The 17743-nt window shown below is 29.3% G+C and overlaps 1 protein-coding gene and 1 long non-coding RNA gene across 2 annotated transcripts; both read left to right on the top strand.

The window, feature by feature from the left end:
* Positions 1-560: 560 nt before the first annotated feature.
* Positions 561-17618, top strand: T48 (FU domain-containing protein T48). The gene is made up of 5 exons (XM_074251027.1): positions 561-835; positions 15079-15397; positions 15742-15894; positions 16035-16179; positions 16646-17618. Exons 1-5 carry the CDS (start codon positions 745-747, stop codon positions 17291-17293), a joined length of 1356 nt encoding a protein of 451 aa, XP_074107128.1. The 5' UTR covers positions 561-744; the 3' UTR covers positions 17294-17618.
* LOC141532614 (uncharacterized) lies at positions 6851-10915 on the top strand. Its single transcript, XR_012480118.1, has 3 exons — positions 6851-7400; positions 7512-10035; positions 10450-10915. It is a non-coding gene; the product is annotated as an uncharacterized LOC141532614 (long non-coding RNA).
* Positions 17619-17743: the final 125 nt, after the last annotated feature.

Here is a 17743-nt window from a genome sequence, read left to right as displayed (position 1 = left end):
ATACAAGTACCATTAAGTATACATATTTGTGTAATATAAAATATAATGACTAATAAATTACGATAAAAAAATATTTGGGTATTTTTATTTTAAAAATTAAATCTAGAACTGTCAAAAAAAATACAAGTGTAGTTCGTAGAAAATTTTTTTTGTTTTTTTCAACTCATGTGACATCAAATTTTGCTGTCACTTGACAATTTTCAATTTTTTTTTTTAACAAAAAAATTATTCAAAAAAAATTGAATTTTTAATTTCTACATGTTAATTTTTTTGTAACTTTTTTTGCTATAATTAATTTGTTACAAAAATAGTTTAAATTATTAAATATCTGCTAAATTAATATTTATAATTAATTTTCATGAATTTATTTATTTATAATAAAAACCAAAAAAATTGTCAGCTGATTTTAGTTTCATAAAAAAAAAAAAATAAATTATTTAAAAATTTTAAATTGCCCGCCATAAATTCTCGAGATCTAATTGGCGCAAATTCCCACCAACAGGACAGACTGGAGAGCGTCGTCCCCTTCTTCAAAAAAGCACGCCGACATTTTTCCAGTATTCTTTAACTCGCCGTGCCGTGAGGTTGTACCGTATTATCTAAGAAAAGAGTTCTCGTGTGACTGAAGAGACTGCTGTTCTTATCAAACAATCAACATGTGCCAGCGTTTGAATTAAAATACGTGTCTCTTGTCTGTGGTGTTGAAAACCGAAAACAAAAATTGACAATAATGTGGACGAAAAAATGGGGAATTTAACGACGGTGGTGAGATTTGGTGCTGCTCTTTTACCCTACCTTGTGGATTACGTTGTCGGGACTAACGATACGCTAGCAGGTACGTCTAGTTTAATTTTCGCATAAATAATAACAAAGAAAGCCATTAACTTTATCTTTTATTAGGTTGGTTGGTGGTTAGACGGAGGTTGTCGGTTGTCGGTTGTTGGTTGTTGGTTGAGCGCCTCAAAAGATTCATTACCAAGTGTCAGTTTTATTGCTGACGCCTCCGCTGTACTCGTGTTTCCTTTGTGATAAGCTATTCACCAAACCGAATTACCGCAACAATTATTTACAGTCTATATTCGAAGAAATTGCCTCTTACTCATTCTGTCTGCTTTGTATTGATGCATTGCGAAATTTTAAATTGACAAAAATCATTTTTTGGTCGAGAAAAATTTTTTGACAACTAAAATCAACAATCTGGTTATTTTTGGATTTTAACAAATTAATTAGTACTTTAAAAATAATTTTATTCCAAAATTTTGATCACTAAAATTAGCAAACATTAATGACACTGAAGTTAGCCGACGTCTGAAAATTTTTGATTTTTTTATTAATTAAATTACAACTAAAAAGATGTTTCTAAAAAATTATACTTAGAGTTTTTCAAATGAAAAACTTTTACAGGTGAATTTTTTTTTTTAATTATTTAATTGAAATTTTTTCAATAAAAAAATTCTAAAAATTTTGAAATGTCGGCTAACTTCATTTTCATAAACATTAAAAAAATTTTTAATTATTTAAATAGAAGTAAAAACATATTTGTAGTTTTTAAAATTTCCTCATGACATTAAACTTCTTTATTTTTGGATTTTTTTCAACAAATTTGTTGACTAAAAAAATCATTAAATATAAGTTGAATTAATTTTCATAATTTTTTACATGTAGAATTTTTTTTCACAGAAATTTATTTATTTAAAAAATAATAAAAATTTTCTGATTTCTGTTAATTTAAGATTTATGTTAATATAACATGATTAACATAATAATGGAAAACTTTATATCGTCAATACAAGGAAATAATCCTTGATCTGAGATATTCTAGACTTGATGATTTAATAACTAATTACATGAAGTAATTATTATTTTTTTATTTTCTTAGCAATATCTTGCTAAGAAAAATATTTTAATATCTTCATTAAAACTTAATTAAATTTTTTTCCAGCAAATTATCTAAAATTTGAAAACTATTTATCTAAGTGTGAAACTCGTTTATAACTTGAGTTCTAAAATTCAAACCAATTAAACGGCTTCCCAATATAAAGTAATTTTAGCTCGTCTTAAATAGAGTGAAGGAAAATTAGCAAAGAAGTTTAAATTTAAAGCATGTTGCCTGTAAGTGAATTATGTGAAGCGACATTACTTGGCACACTTCCTTCCACTTACGCATCCTTTTTCCGGGTTTCATTATCGTTATTATATTTTTTTCTTGGTATTATACGTCGGAAACATTGAATTGAATATGAATATATAATAAAAGTTTCCAACGGAAGTATCCTACACCACAATAACGTCTAACTTGGCAGCTTTATTTATCAACAATAATATTTTCCAAGATCAAAGATCAAATAAGTAATAATTAAAATTAAAAATAATCTGGAGCATTGTCTTCTACTTAATGATCTCTGGTCGTTCAGTAAATTAAATTACTCATTAAATTACTGTGAGTATTATCAGATCTACTCGCGTAAATGCGTTTCTGGGACATTTATACATTTAGTACGTATTATAAGTACTAAACATTAAATCTTTCTTTCGTCCGCATAGCATGAAGCAATTGCATCAACTGAGATACATACACAATATAATACTACAATAATATTGAAAATGACTTTTTAATCCGAGTTAAGTGAAAGGAGAAGACTAACACTGGTGTATTGTTTACTCTCATCAGTTTCAGTTCCTAAGAATCGAATTGAGTTAATTAATAAACGCCTACTAGGTAAGTACTGACAGACGTTTGTTTACTTACAATACTTTAATAAAAGTTTTATCTCTTGCTCTTTGTAATAATCAAACTTTCAATTTAGGTGCTCCGTCTAGTGTCAATCATTAAAAGGAATTTTCATACTTTCCAACAAAACCATGTAGATACATCAGTGTTTATTTTCTTCAGTCATACTATACTGCCCCTGAAGAATTAAAAAATTTTTTAAATTAAATAGATCAGAAAATTTGATAGTGGCAAATTTCACAATTTTATCCTTTATAAATGCTAATTTGAAAAATATTTTTATCTCTACACAGTAAAAAATTTTGCGTCATTATGTCAAAAGATTTTGCGTTAAATATTTAACACTTTTATATGTAAATTAAATATTTATTATGTAAAAAAAAAATTAAATTTATAGAAGTCCAAAATTAATACGTATTTTTAAACTAAAAAAAAAAAACTCGTTTTTTTAAATCTTGTATTGTTTATATTTCTTGTCAAAAATTTTTTATCAATTAGCAATTTGGGATAGAGCTATATGAAACTTTGACTCATCGATCTATAAATGTCATATTTCAATGGCATTTTTTAAAATATGAAATTATGTTTTAAAAAAATACTCGTCTTTTTTTTGACCATATAGTAGGTTCTCTGTCTAGTCGTATCAATCATTAAAAGGAATTTTCATACTTTCCAACAAAACCATATCAACACATCAGCGTTTATTTTCTTCAGATACTATACTGGTCCTGAAGAAAAAAAAAAAACAAGTTTTACTTTTATTGGTACAAAAGAAAATGATATTATTATTATAATATCATTGGATTAGTATTTTTTACAGAGTAAGTGGACAATACGTTTTATTATTGAATAAAAAGCGCATGATTCACGTAACTGAACGTGTGAAGAGGGATTCTATGCACGCTATGGAGCATTATATTATAATATAATATAATAGGTATCTCCTCTGTCGAACATTGACCGCAGCCGATTGGTGTGTTGTCCCTCGTGAAGAGCTCGGATGTCTGCATCACACGTATTACATCACTCAAGGTTTAATGGGAAAATAAATAAAGAAAAGTTTGTGTTATTTTAGTGAAGATCTCACTATCGTACTTACTGGCTGAACACGTTCAACTGAACTGCGGCAATAGACAGCGACACTGGAACTTCTAGCTGTCAAGGTTACCATTGTTGTTCATTAACAATGAGATAGTCATGCCAGATTAAGTGATGACCTGCAGAGAGGAAGGGGACAAGAAAAAAACAGGAGAAAATTTTTTTCTAAACCTGAGGCCTAATATCCGAGGAACTGAAAAAGAGGACAAGAAAAAAACAGGAGAAAATTTTTTTCTAAACCTGAGACTTAATATCCGAGGAACTGAAAAAGCTAGAGTGGTTATTGGCTTTTAGACACTGTACTACTAGTAGTGTCTAGGCCTTTTTGATTGTACGAAGAACCCGAAGGCAAATATCTCTATCGGGGTATCTAAATCTAGCTGGTTAGCGGTCATGATCACGACTGGACGTGGAATCCCGTCAACTTGGCTTGCTCTTACTATACATCGGAGTTTGTTGTACCAACTCGTATCTATCCAGCTATCTCCGGTAAATAAAAAGTAGATTTTTTATTGCTGTTTGTTTATCGCGAGAGAGTAATGAGTGGGCTGAGTGGAGTAATGATATCCATCGCGTTTAATGTGGGCATAGCGTAGACACGCTCATAGGTGATAATTATTATTATTATTATTATTATTATTATTATTATGATAATGATGATAAAAACAAATATTTTATTTTTAAGTCTAGCTTGTTAGATTCTGATGTAAAAAGATGGTGAGGTAAAGTCACCTATATACGATCTTGCATTAGGTATGTTTTATAATCACTGTACCGTTTGTTCGGAGAAAAAGAGCGCTCTCTGGTCGCGTTTGATGGTGTGTGTTGACCCAATGGGTTTTATTTTGCCTGTTGCAAAGTTACTTGGACGACAACCACGACAACGACCCAGATTATCCCGGCATCGTTGACTGAACTCCCCTGACCTCGCTTACACTCACATAAAACAATCTTTTATTTTTATTATCCGCTGCTCTCCCGTGAGAAGACAATAAACTCACTCGGTACTTACAATCAGTATTTTTACTCAAAAATTTATATTTTTTTTTTTTATTAAGATACTTTGTAAGTTTGAATCGACTGAATCGTCGCTTCAATCTTTATTACTTTTGAAAACAAATAAATTTCACTATTATTTTATCGGATTAAATTTATTTATGGGTTAATTTTCGAGATAAATTAAAGCTATTGGAAAAATAAATTAACTGTTAACCGGCAATTCAGTTATAATTAATTACAAAGAAAAAAATACATAAAAACTAGGACTTTTGCAATAATACAAAACACATAGTAATTATCACGGCGTAACATCTCTCTCTCTCTCTCTCTCTCTCTCTCTCTCTCTCTCTCTCTCTCTCTCTCTCTCTCTCTCTCTCTCTTTCTCCCTCACTCTTTAAATCGTAATTCGTTTCATTACATCACTAACGTGGAATGTGAAGTAGGTACTCATAGTATGTATATATACATAGTGATATAAGTGCTCTACATAATCATCATCATCATTACATTTCGTTACTCCTTCATAGTATAATAGAGTCGAGTACTTGGCTATTTTTCTGAAAATAATAACTGTTATTTATTAATTAATTAGTATACAACCGATTTCTTCTTCATCGCCATTCACTTTATTATTGTATCTTCGATTTTAATATCAATTTATTCACCTGCTATTTGAATTGTACACAAAAAAAAAAAATTAAGCAAATAATTTTGAGTAAAAAAATTTTTAAACTAAAAAATTTTAATAAATTTTTCGCTTTGATTCAAGTTAATTTTTTTTCAGTGTATATTAATTAATAATTATTAATTTTTTCTGATTAAAAATTCTTTGGGTATAAATTTATTTCTTCTCAAATATTTTCTGTTATTAAAGGAATTATTTAATCAATTAGTTTAACAAGCATTAAAAATAAATAAATTGTAATAATTGTCGGTAATTTTTAAGTGGGTCGAGCAAAGTTGGGCCTTAAAATTTATGTCAACAGTCAGCCTTCCAATTGTTGACTCGAATTTAACGGGAAGTAAACATTTTGTTTATTAAGATAAATAATTCTTAGAATATAATTTAAAACAATAATAGTAATAAATTTATGACGATAAAATATTGTAACATTTAATTTTATTCAAGACTACTGGGTAACAAAGATAAGACAATATTTACAAACAATTATTCGAATGCCAATATAAAAATATAAAGTGAAGGTTCAAAGCTAATCGGGTAGCAATGCGGCGGACTATTATTTTTTGAACGCATAATAAAGCTCATAGCATAACTACGTGTGGGTGCATTATCCGTTTGATGATCCAGTTCCCGGCGTGAATGTAGAATGTAGTCGCTCACATCCTCCCTTGGAAATGTAATAAGTAATAACTCATCTATTTCAATTCACTTGCTATCATACTTAACTTTATGCTTATTACCACACATATACCGCAGGATCTACGTAATGTATATACTTGTAATGTGTACTATAAATATATAAATATAACATCACATTATGCTATGTTATAATATAACAGAGCTGTCGATTGTCCGGTGGTCGTCGCATTTCATTACCGGATGCGTTTAACGTTAACTTAAAATATTGTCACTCTCTTACAGACACTTATTATTGTCATTATTATGATAATTATTACCAAGAGCAATACGTGTCTCACAGAGTTATTGAAAAAATTAAATTTACTGAAGAAAAAAAATTTTTAACAAAGAAAATAATTTTTTACTAAATTTTATGTTCAACTTTTTTTAATAAATTTTAAATTCAAATTTTTTTTGTAAACTTTAAATTCAAATTCTATCAATATTTTCTGAGTTAAATTTTTTGATAAATTTTAAATTCAACTTTCTTTGATAAATTTAAAATTAGAAATTTTTTTAAAAAACTTTAAGTTTAATTTTAATTAATAAATTTTTCAAGTAAAACATTTTTTAATAAATTTAAAATGAAATATTTATTAAAATAAATTTTTGAGTAAAAATTTAATTTTCTTCAGACATATAAATTTATAATCAAATTAACATTGAAACAATACAAGAACACAATCCTAGAAAGACATATTAGCAAAAATAGTGATCTAAAATAAAAGGTGTGGTTGAAATGAAAACCAAGGTCGCGGCTAATACCGTTACCTGTAACCACCGCGTATGTCAGATAAATTTTCTCAATCCTCAGTGCGATAAATAAATACAACGCTCATGCTCATAAATCTTAATTGATATTTAAAAAGTTATTTATTTAAATGTCTGTTATAAAAATAATTCTATGCAAGTAGAATCACGTAGCAGTCAGCAGTAAAAAAAACTCGAATCTTTATTTAAAAAAATGACGAGGTTTATATTTTAATGGCTCTTTTTATGATTCAAGAGCACGTACTCCTTACTCATCGGCAGTAATCAACAATAGACAATCTGTAGAGTTAGATAACGGGTTTGGTGGTATTCACAGTGTACTCACCGTACACAATCTGTCCGAGTAAAGTCAGCACTTAGATCAGGAAATGTTAACATAAATTTAGTTTTACTCTGAACTGGAGTTACTTTGGATCGTAATCGTAATAAAAGTAAGACAAGGTGAGGAACCACGTAGTAGTAGTAGATAGTTCAGCTTTCAGCTGTTCTTGGCAAGGTAAGTACTTACACTATGATACTCACTTGTAAGTTTATATTTTTATATTTTTGTAGGTAGACGAGAGCAAGTACGAGCATATTACAATATACAGACAAAGAAGCAAGGTATATATAATATGAAAGAGGTGTTAGCAAGATAGAATAGAAGCAGTTGATAGTGTACGAGGTTGTTCTCTGTTTCTAACGGTGCGCTGGTTATTGGAAAGCTGTGCTGTATAAGTACCTGTGTATGTGCGGAGTACAGAGCATGTTGCTGTACAAAATGACAGAGTAATGGAGTAAGAGTAGCATGGTGTATGGTCTACAGAAAGATATTATATAGAGGGAAGTCTAAGTCTATCCTGCATAATATAACAAACCAACAAACTATCTGTGTGCTACTCCAAGATACGCTGCTATATTCAGAGATTATTATTGCAATGACCCAACTCTCGTATAAGCTATCTGACATTCTCGGATACGCGGTTTTGCTGGCTGGTACTTCAATAGGTCATTCCATTAGCGAGTACACTCGTATTTTAAATTATTAAAATTTTATTTTAATGTTTAAATGGAGGCTCCGATGGGAGCATAAGCTCGAGAATACCAGTCGGGTTTTAGGTTTTACTTTTTATGGTTTAACTCGTATATTTTATATTTAAAATTTAAATATGAATCTTTAATGATTTATACTTTTACATTCCTTTCACGAATAATAACGAGATCATACAACTAAACCGTGTATATATTTATTTCTTTTGGAAAGTCATCGTGAAGCTAAAGTGCATCACAAGAATGCTGATTGCGTCTTAAGACTGTGAAAGTGAACTTAGAAAGTTGATTCTTAAAGATTATTAAATTATTAAATATTATAATTGTCACACTGGTCGTTTGCTTGTAGGTCGTCATTATTTTAGAAATTTCTAAAGGGCAGATGAGAAAATTATAATAATTACATAAATAAAAAAATTTTCAAGAGTTTCATTGTCTTGGATCAAGACAAAAAATTCTTTAATCAAATAAAATTTATATGAACCAAAAAAATTTCTTAGTTTAAAAATTTTTCTACTCAAATCAAGAAAAAATGAAATATCTTTTTTTTAATTTAATTTTTTTGGTTTTTTTTTTTAATTGAGGACAAAATTGTAAATTATACGTAACTCCCTTGCCTTGGAATTTCATTCATAAATAAATAGTTAGCTAATAGTTTATATTTAATATAATAGTTTAATGGAAAATGAGGAACAAAGGCCAGCCACACGCACAATATAATAAAACGGTGATGTAATAGGACCTCGTCAAGGTGGTAATGATGATATTCAATTATATATACTCTCTGATGTTACATGTGATGTCATCAAACGCGTAAGAAAGATAAAAACGGCATATTTTTATTTATTAAAACTTAAACTTAATACTGTAATTTTTGTAATAAGACATTAACCGCGTAATTGTACATTAATTTATTTAAATTTAAATTCGAAATATATATATATATATATATATATATGTGCTTATTTAACTTTGTCTGCTCGGATGGTGCATAGAATTTATTTCTCGAGTCGTTGAACTTAACCAGCGTTTTGTTAAATTCAGACGTACACACTAAATGTATTCACACTTGAGTTTAAACTTACGGAATAACTTTTGTCTCATTAAATTATTATTTTAAAGTTAGGACAGTGCTTTATCAGTAGAACAATTAATATAAAATACATTAAAATTAAATTAAGGCTGACTAATCCAAAGGCTGACGACCATACCCGAGCGATCCCCTAAAATGGAAATTGAAACCCCATTTTTACTTCAGCAAGTCATTATATGTTATACTATCCGATACACCCAATTTTTATTGACTTTCTTTATCTGAATTAATATAATTCAACCCCAGGTATTATATTTTATACAAGTATTATGATATTTAATTTTTCAGAGCGATCGATTGGTCTTATTGTCAAAATATCCGACATATGCGACGAACGGGATAGAAACATAGAAAGGCGACAAAGGATTTTAAAACAAGGATGAATAATAATGCATATCATGCACTTTTTAAAGACGATGCGGGAGTCTTGTCCTCAGCATGTTTGTGTATATGTATGGAAAGATATACATATATTGTTGAATAATGCTTGAGCATCTGCCTGGCATACGCTCCGCCTACCAATTCCGCTCGTTAATTTTTCGACGACCCGTTTTAGTTAAAAACTTCCTTTACTTATACTTCTTATCCTCTATCTTCTATTCTTTCATTTAAAAACTGTTTCGTTATCACATGACTTTTCTTTTCCTTGCCATGCCGGATTATGTTTTTTTCCTGATGGCTTATCTCGGATGCTCTCAAATACAAATACTATATACTACAGATCCCGTTGCTTCTTTTGAGAATATTTTACATCGATCTCGTATAGGCAAGGTCGTGAATTTTTTATTTATTTATTTATTTTTTTTTTTGACTAATTTATAGTCATTATTTTATTATTTAAGTATATGATTATTTATTTGTGTTTAAAATTACAGTAACAACTGGTTTCCTCGAGGTAAACTCGTTTCTTTTTATTTTCGCTGTTGTAAATCTGATTGACGATATTTTGATTATGTAATTATACTTTATTAACTCTTATCTTAATTATAATGTGTCCAGTTGAAAAAATAAAAATTGTTGATACTTACTAAATAAATATATAAATATTTTGTTAATTATATAAATCAATAACTGAATTTTTTAGCGCAATATTAATAATAATAATAATAATTCTTTTAAGATTATTATTATTATTATTATTATTATTATTATTATTATTATTATTATTATTATTATTATTATTATTATTATTATTATTATTATTATAATCAACAAAAAAAATTTAATTGATTTGTTTTTGCCATAAACTGGACAATAGAACGAGTTACAATACAAAATAAAATGAAACAATTTAACTCCTTCGATTCTGACAACTATATACTTACACTTTGTACAATATATAAATATATGTGTGTTTATACTTACTAGCTCGTGAAATATTTAGCCTGGAAAGATTAAAGTTCCCAGATAAGAAGAGATGGATAGAGATGATCAAGAGTAATAGCTTGTTTGTTACATACGTGTCTCGAGGCAAGTTTATAGCTCACAAACAACAACAATACACAAAGCACAAAGCCACCAACATTTAACTTCAGATAACCAACTACTTTTGTTTATAATTTATAACAATATTAAATCTTATTTACCTGAACCAATAATACGAGCTCCAGAAACAGACCCCTGCTATTAACTTCCCAGACATAACTGTAACTAAAATCATCCAATCTATCACAATCACTTGTCCTATTTTCAAAATTGTCCATGGGTTTCGCCAAGTAAACTTATGCAACATTTGTTGAATATATCTGGGGAAAAAAATAAATGAATAAATAAAAAATTAAAATATCAGAGATATCTTCAAAACTTACCCATATCTTGCATTAAAAATTTTAACATTAAATTTAGCAGTCACTTGATTATTTTTAATTTTATTTAATAAAAAAATTGCATTTGTAATTTTTTAGTAGATTTCACAGAAATCTAACTATTGCAAATTTATCTATTAAAAAAAATTAAAAAATTCTCAAGTGACAGCTAACGTTAATGTAATTAAATTTAGCTGTCACTTGACAATTTTTTCAATTTTCTTTAATAAATAAATTATGGTAAAAAAAAATTATTAAAAAAATAGACTTGTAGAATTTTTAATAAATTAAAAATGCAATTTTTTGAAAATAATTTTTTTCTCAAAGAAAATTAAAAAATTGTCAAGTGACAGCTAACTTAAATGTCATTGAAAATTAACTTAGCAGATAGTTGATAAGTTAAAAATTTTTTGTAACAAATAAATTATGGCAAAAAAAAAAATTGACATTTAAAAATTTTTAAAAATAATTTTTTTAAGCAAATTTATTTGTTAAAAAAAATTAAAAAATTGTCAAGTGTCTGTTAACTTCAGCCTGACATTAATTTTCATTTATATATTTTATAATTTTTGTTTAGATAAATCAACTGTAATCTTTTCCTGATATTAGAATTTTAATAAATATAAATATAATGGATGTCGTGTTGATTCTATTTATTTAAACGGTAGAGTGTAGAGTATGTATATAACAGTAATGACAGGACTACATTTGTATAAACACAAAGATTATCTGTTTTCTTGAACCATTTAACGACATGGAAAATCCCGTTGCTGTTTAATAGTGTGTGTAGATTTAAATGACATATTTTTAATCTGGTAAAAACTTTCTACATCATAAGCATTAACGTTATCGCTATCGCGAATTAAGCGACGAGAAAAGTTGTCGTTTTAAATATCAACTCTTTAACTTTATAGCTTTAGTTCAGCATAAATACTAAACTAACTAACACTGTATACGTATATGTATACAGTAGGTTGATGATTACAGCTGAAATAGTGCACAGACGGATTATATGGATAAAATAAAGCAACTGGTATTATTATAAATCGCTTTAACGGGTTTACTGTCGTCCAACGTTACCGTGTGATGCCTGATGCCTTATATATATACGATGACAGCTTTACGGCACTACTTGTTCAGCCTTGACTTTCTCAATGTCTCTTTCAATCACCACGCGATCAACGGGACTACTCATCAATTAATCACTATACTTTTATTATATTATCAAATCTAGTTTTTAATAATTCAATCTTCGATCTGCCAATGACGTACTGACCCACATATCTTCATCTGATATGTCGTATCGTTTAATGGCATTTGATCAATTCTATTGATGGCATTCTTGAGTGGCGCCCTCTGCATTCTGACAGTTCCAGTGTTTTTAGATGCTTTGTGGTCATCTGCAATTTTTATTAGTGAATTACAATTAAAAAATGAGCTTTGATTAAAAAAAATTGAATAAAATAATTATTTTACTACTCTAAACATTTTAATAAAAGTTATTTACACTTGTTGTCACTTGACAGTTCAGTAAAAATTGATTTAAAAAATTTGAAGTGAAAACAATAATCAAGATGGCGGTTGGTTGACATTTTTGAGTGACTTGTTTATCTGAAATCTTAGTTTGAAATTAATAATAGAATAAAATTAATTTAACAGGTATTTTTGATAATTTTAATGACATTAAATTTATAATTTTATAGCAATTTAATTATTATAAAAAAAAAAATTTATTAAAAAGTTTCACATGTGAAAATTTTTGGAAGTCTTTTTTACTGTAATTGATTTATTAAAAAAATTTTTAAAATTAACAGCTGACGGCTAAGTTAAGTGTTATAAAAAATTGGTAATGTCTGCTGACTTCAGTATCATAAAAAATAATGTTTAAATTAATTTTGTAAAAAATAAGTCAGCTGTCAATTTTAAAAATTTTAATAACAAATCAATTACATTAAAAAAATGCTTCTAAAAATTTTCACTTGTAATTTTTATTAATTTTCACATGTAAAACTTTTTAATTAATTTTTTTTTTAATAATTGCATTATTATAAAATTTTAAAACAATTTTTAATGTCTGCCAACTTTAGTGTCATAAACTTTAATATTTTGCATGAAGAAACACAGTTCTAATATATCTAACTAATTTTTATAAAATGTAGGTTTTTACGTTGGAGCAGAAAGGGGTCAAATCAGTAAATGGTCCCAGTGGATAAGAGTTACGATGACAATGGTCATATTCGGTGATGAAAAACAAAAAGGAAGACTGGGTAGTATTATATGTTCTCAACCTGGAGAATGGAAACTTAAAGTTTACGAGACCCACATAATCGAGAAACCGGCAGCCGCATTCCTCCGTACGGACACAGTACTTGGATAAAGACAAGTAAAGAGACTGAATGGGTTCCTCAACTTTAGCTTACACCATATTACAGTATATGCTTTATACATTGTTTCGTTGTAGTTGGTGAGAAGTGGGTAGATAAAAGAGGAAGGACGGACGAAAGATAAGAGCAGTAGATGAAAATGGAAGATTAAATGAGACAAGAATGGAATGGAACTGAAGAGAGCTTGAAACTAGAAGTTAAGACAAGAACTTTAGAGGAACTATATAAGTCATTATTCTTACGCTTCTGGATCTACATATATCGTATTTTATAACTAAAAGTCTGACGAACTCTCTTTAGTTTTTATTTTTTAGTTTTACTTTTATTTTTAATGGAAAATTTTACTTTCAAGTTTTCTTGCTAGGATTTTAAAGATTAAAATATTTTATTGAAATTCTCTGAAGAAGTGAAACATAAAAGTCAAGGAAAACAGACCTTGAATGCGGCAGATCAAAGAAAGCGATAAAATTTAATGTTGAATTAAACAAGAAATTTTATCTTTGTTAAAAATTCAATTCTAAAATCAACAAAAAAATAAATTATATTAAAATTGACAGTGTGAATAAATTGTTTCTCAGAATTAATGAAAAATTTATTAACTACTAAATTAAATTAAAATCATGCAATAGATACTTAAAAAGTTAATTAAAGATTCCATTTTATAATCTAAAACTATTTATCAAAAGAAATGATATAACTACTAAAAATAAAAGTTTAACGAGTCTATTACACTTGAAACTTGACAAATAATTCATAATACTAAATAAAAATGTTGGATTAAAATTAATAGCAAGTAGACAGATTGATCTAAGGATTAAATTTAATGGAAAGGTATAAAGAGATATGAAAGGGATCTGGCAGCTTTCAAATTATTTAAAATGTGATGTAAAGAAATAAATATTACATACAAGTGTATTTATTTATTTATAGTTGTACATACACATACACTCAGCTGGATGTGTGTATAGGTATATTTAATAGCGTTCATAGTGGTTTGCACGCGCCGGCATGAACTTTGCTAGGCTCGAGCGAGCACGCAACTTTATAATCCCCGGTCGCGGTAGAGCTCCCCTGAGTCCTGTACTAACTCGTAGTCGGTTCGTACCGGTCATTGGACCCTTACTTGTATGTTTTAATTTTTACGTACTTTAATACCTCCGCTAATAATTATACTACTACATCCAGCTACTTTTATATTACTAATTTTCATTTATATACACATTAAATTTTTTATTTTTATTGCCAAACTTTCACGCTCTTTAAATTTACCAATACTCATATCAATATTTTTTTTTTATTATCTCTAATTTTATTTTATAGAATATAGACTACTGTGTAATGGCAGAATGCAAATATTCTGAATTTAAATTAGCTATTATAATTATTAAAATTTTTATTTATATTTATTCATATCTATTGAGAGTACGGTGATTAAATCTGTACTATTTTTTATGTTAAACACCAGGAATAATATTTTAATAACAAAAGTTGCTCTGCGAGTTTTTTTACTCATTAAAAACTCAACTGGAGGTCCGCTGTTATCTTCTGAATGGATTTCCCGCTTTGATACCGTTGATCAATCGTAAATTGCTCTGCTTTATTCAGACTTAAAATAATTTCACCTAAAAAAATAAAAAGTGGAATTCTTTAGCAAGAATTTTAATACTTCCTGTGACGGTAAAATTTACTGGGTCATTTTTTTTTTTTTTTTTTTTTACAAATATTTACGTAATTTAAGTAATAAATAAATGTTGTATTTTTATTGTAAATTAATTATTGTAATTAACGACAATGAAATGTTCTTTCAGAATGTGTCGAGTCCGAGGAAGGCTGTCTGCGGTGCCGAGGGAACTTTTGTGCAAGGTGTGTAGGTCTACTTCACCGGGGAAACTGCGTAGACAGTTGTCCTCCAGGTCACATTGCTGACCGATCAACCCGGGATGAATATATGGGACGAATATGCCGAGAGACTGGCTACATGTTTGGATTAACCGGCAGTCAAGTCGCCATCCTCGTTGGATTTATTTCCGGGGCGACTATTTGTATATTTATTATTCTCTGCGGTGCAATTGTTCTTCATCGTCGCAAGAAGAAGGCCGCTAAATTAATGCGGCAATACGAGGATAGGTATTTTTATAATTACGATTTATATCATTTTAATTTGCGTTATCAAGGAATTTTAATTGCTATTTAATTATGGCTGGACAGAAAAAATATTTCTAATCTTGAAATTTTTTTAATAAAAAATAATTAATTTTTTATTATTTTGTTTCTGAATTTAATGCCAGATCAAATTATAATAAAAGATTTAACTAAGGGAAAGTGTGACAAATAACACCGGAAAAGATAAAATGGTAAAAAAAAATTTCTAAATGACCACCCTGAAATTAAAGCAACACAGAAAAGATTGTTTATTTGTTGTTAACGAGTGAGTTGATGAACCAGTTTTATTTAGCGAAACCTTTTTTCAGCGCCGAGAGGCGAGAATTTCTCAAGCATCTGGCTACATTGAGAGGAGAAGCCAACACTTTTCTTGCGATGCTCAACGACACGAGGAGACAAGTACGAGAATTGTATTACTCTGGAAGTAATGGCGACGGTGCTGTCGGTGTACAAGCTTACAGGTAAAACAAATTATTTTTTGTAAATAAATTTATATAAAATTTTTTTTCACCAATGCTCATTAAATCTTCGTTATCATAACATTACATATTGAGAACGAAAATAATTATGACAATTATTCAAGTATGACTTTTTTTTTTAGACCCGTACTCCGTGACCTCGCGAGGATCTTAGTTCTCGTGAACAGAAAAGACGAAGATATATATTTGCCACCGGAGGATTGGCAGCGGTTGCTGGCATGGGCCGAACGTTTACTGAGACGTTACAAGAAACACACTTCGCCAGAGGTAAACGACCAGATTATTGCCGGTTACGAGACAATTATTAATATTACACATCACTGTTTACTAAATAATAATAATAATTGTTACTAACAGTTAATCTTTCTCTCTCACGTATTTTCTTTGTTCGCTTGTTCGCACGCCAGTCGATCAGACAATTTGGTGAGTGTTTCAACACGACACCCCGATGACTTTTTACTATTCATAGGGCGTTTTTCATTAATATTACATCATGCTTAGCTCACTTGAACCCATTTTTTGTTATAAAATCCCTATTGTACTGAGATCTATAATTTTCCGTCTAATATTTTCTCTGAGGTGATCTAATCCTTGAGTCAGTAGAAAAAAAAAAAAAATAAAAAAAATAAAATAAAAGAAAAGCAATGACTAGAATAGAATAGAATAGAAAATAAAATACAATGAATGGTGCTTTCAACAGAATAAAAGTGATGAATAATTGTTATTATTGTAGGTGGCTCAACTGGTAACATTTCTCCAGCAACCGGGGCCAATGAGTCAGCTAACACCGACGTCGCCCCAGCAGATAGCAATCACTCAAGCATCATCGCAGGCGTATGAGCTAAAATCAACACCGACAAATCTTACGACATTCCAGGCGAACGCGCCGCTGACGACCTTCCAGGCCAGCGACAAGTCCAGCATAAGCCCCGCGAGCTCCAGTCTCGGGTACATAAAGGACAGTCCAATAGGCTCCAGCTTAGGTCAAAACAGCTGCATCGTCTACAACGACAAGCTGAGTCCGTCCGGGTCGACTGTCGGTCAGACGACCCCCCTGGTCTTCAACACGGCCCAAAAGCGACGCACGTCCTCCTCGGCCAACTCGAACCATTTTCAGGAGCTCGGGATTTCGGCGTTTAATCACACCTACCTACCTGGTAATTTGACGGGAATCCCCGGTGATGGAAACGCTACCGTCTCTTGTGCTGATGAGTGCAATGGTCTCAATCGTGATCTCAATCCCCAGTGGGAGTTTCAAACCACGATTGAAGCAACTAATTACACGATATTGAATGACTGGGCACCTGGAAGGGACTACCTCATTGACGACTTCACGATTCTCGGGTTCAGACCGCAAGATGAAATTACCACAGAATTATGATACCAATTATTATTATTATTTTTATTTAAGGTTAATTATTTTTTAGAGTTTATATTATTTATAATTTAAGATGCATTTCTATTATTTAAATTATTTTATATTAAAAAAAAAAAAAAAAAAAAAAAAGACAATTATTTTTAAGACGCATACCTTGTGACGAGTTTTTAAAATTATTAACCAATCAAATTGTATTTAAATTTTCTTTTGTTATCTCATTATTGATGATTGTTACATCATTTATTGTAAATCAATATTGGCATCTGCAATTTACGCTAGTCAGCGTTGAGTATGAAAACAAATTATTAAAACAATAATTATTATTATATTTACATATCATATTTTCGATGTAAAGTAAGACGTCAGTCGCTAAAGAAAAAAAAAACTGGTTGAATTGAAAGAACTTCAACAAAATAGTATTGCAGAATTACATACATTATGTCTCTTATATTA

The sequence above is a fragment of the Cotesia typhae genome, unplaced genomic scaffold (genome assembly GCF_013202065.1).
Source record: "Cotesia typhae breed Kobodo isofemale line unplaced genomic scaffold, CoteBio_Ctyphae contig_119, whole genome shotgun sequence".
In the NCBI taxonomy this organism is placed as follows: domain Eukaryota; kingdom Metazoa; phylum Arthropoda; class Insecta; order Hymenoptera; family Braconidae; genus Cotesia; species Cotesia typhae.
Note: the sequence above shows the minus strand (reverse complement) of the source record. Positions and strands in the feature narration are given on the sequence as shown.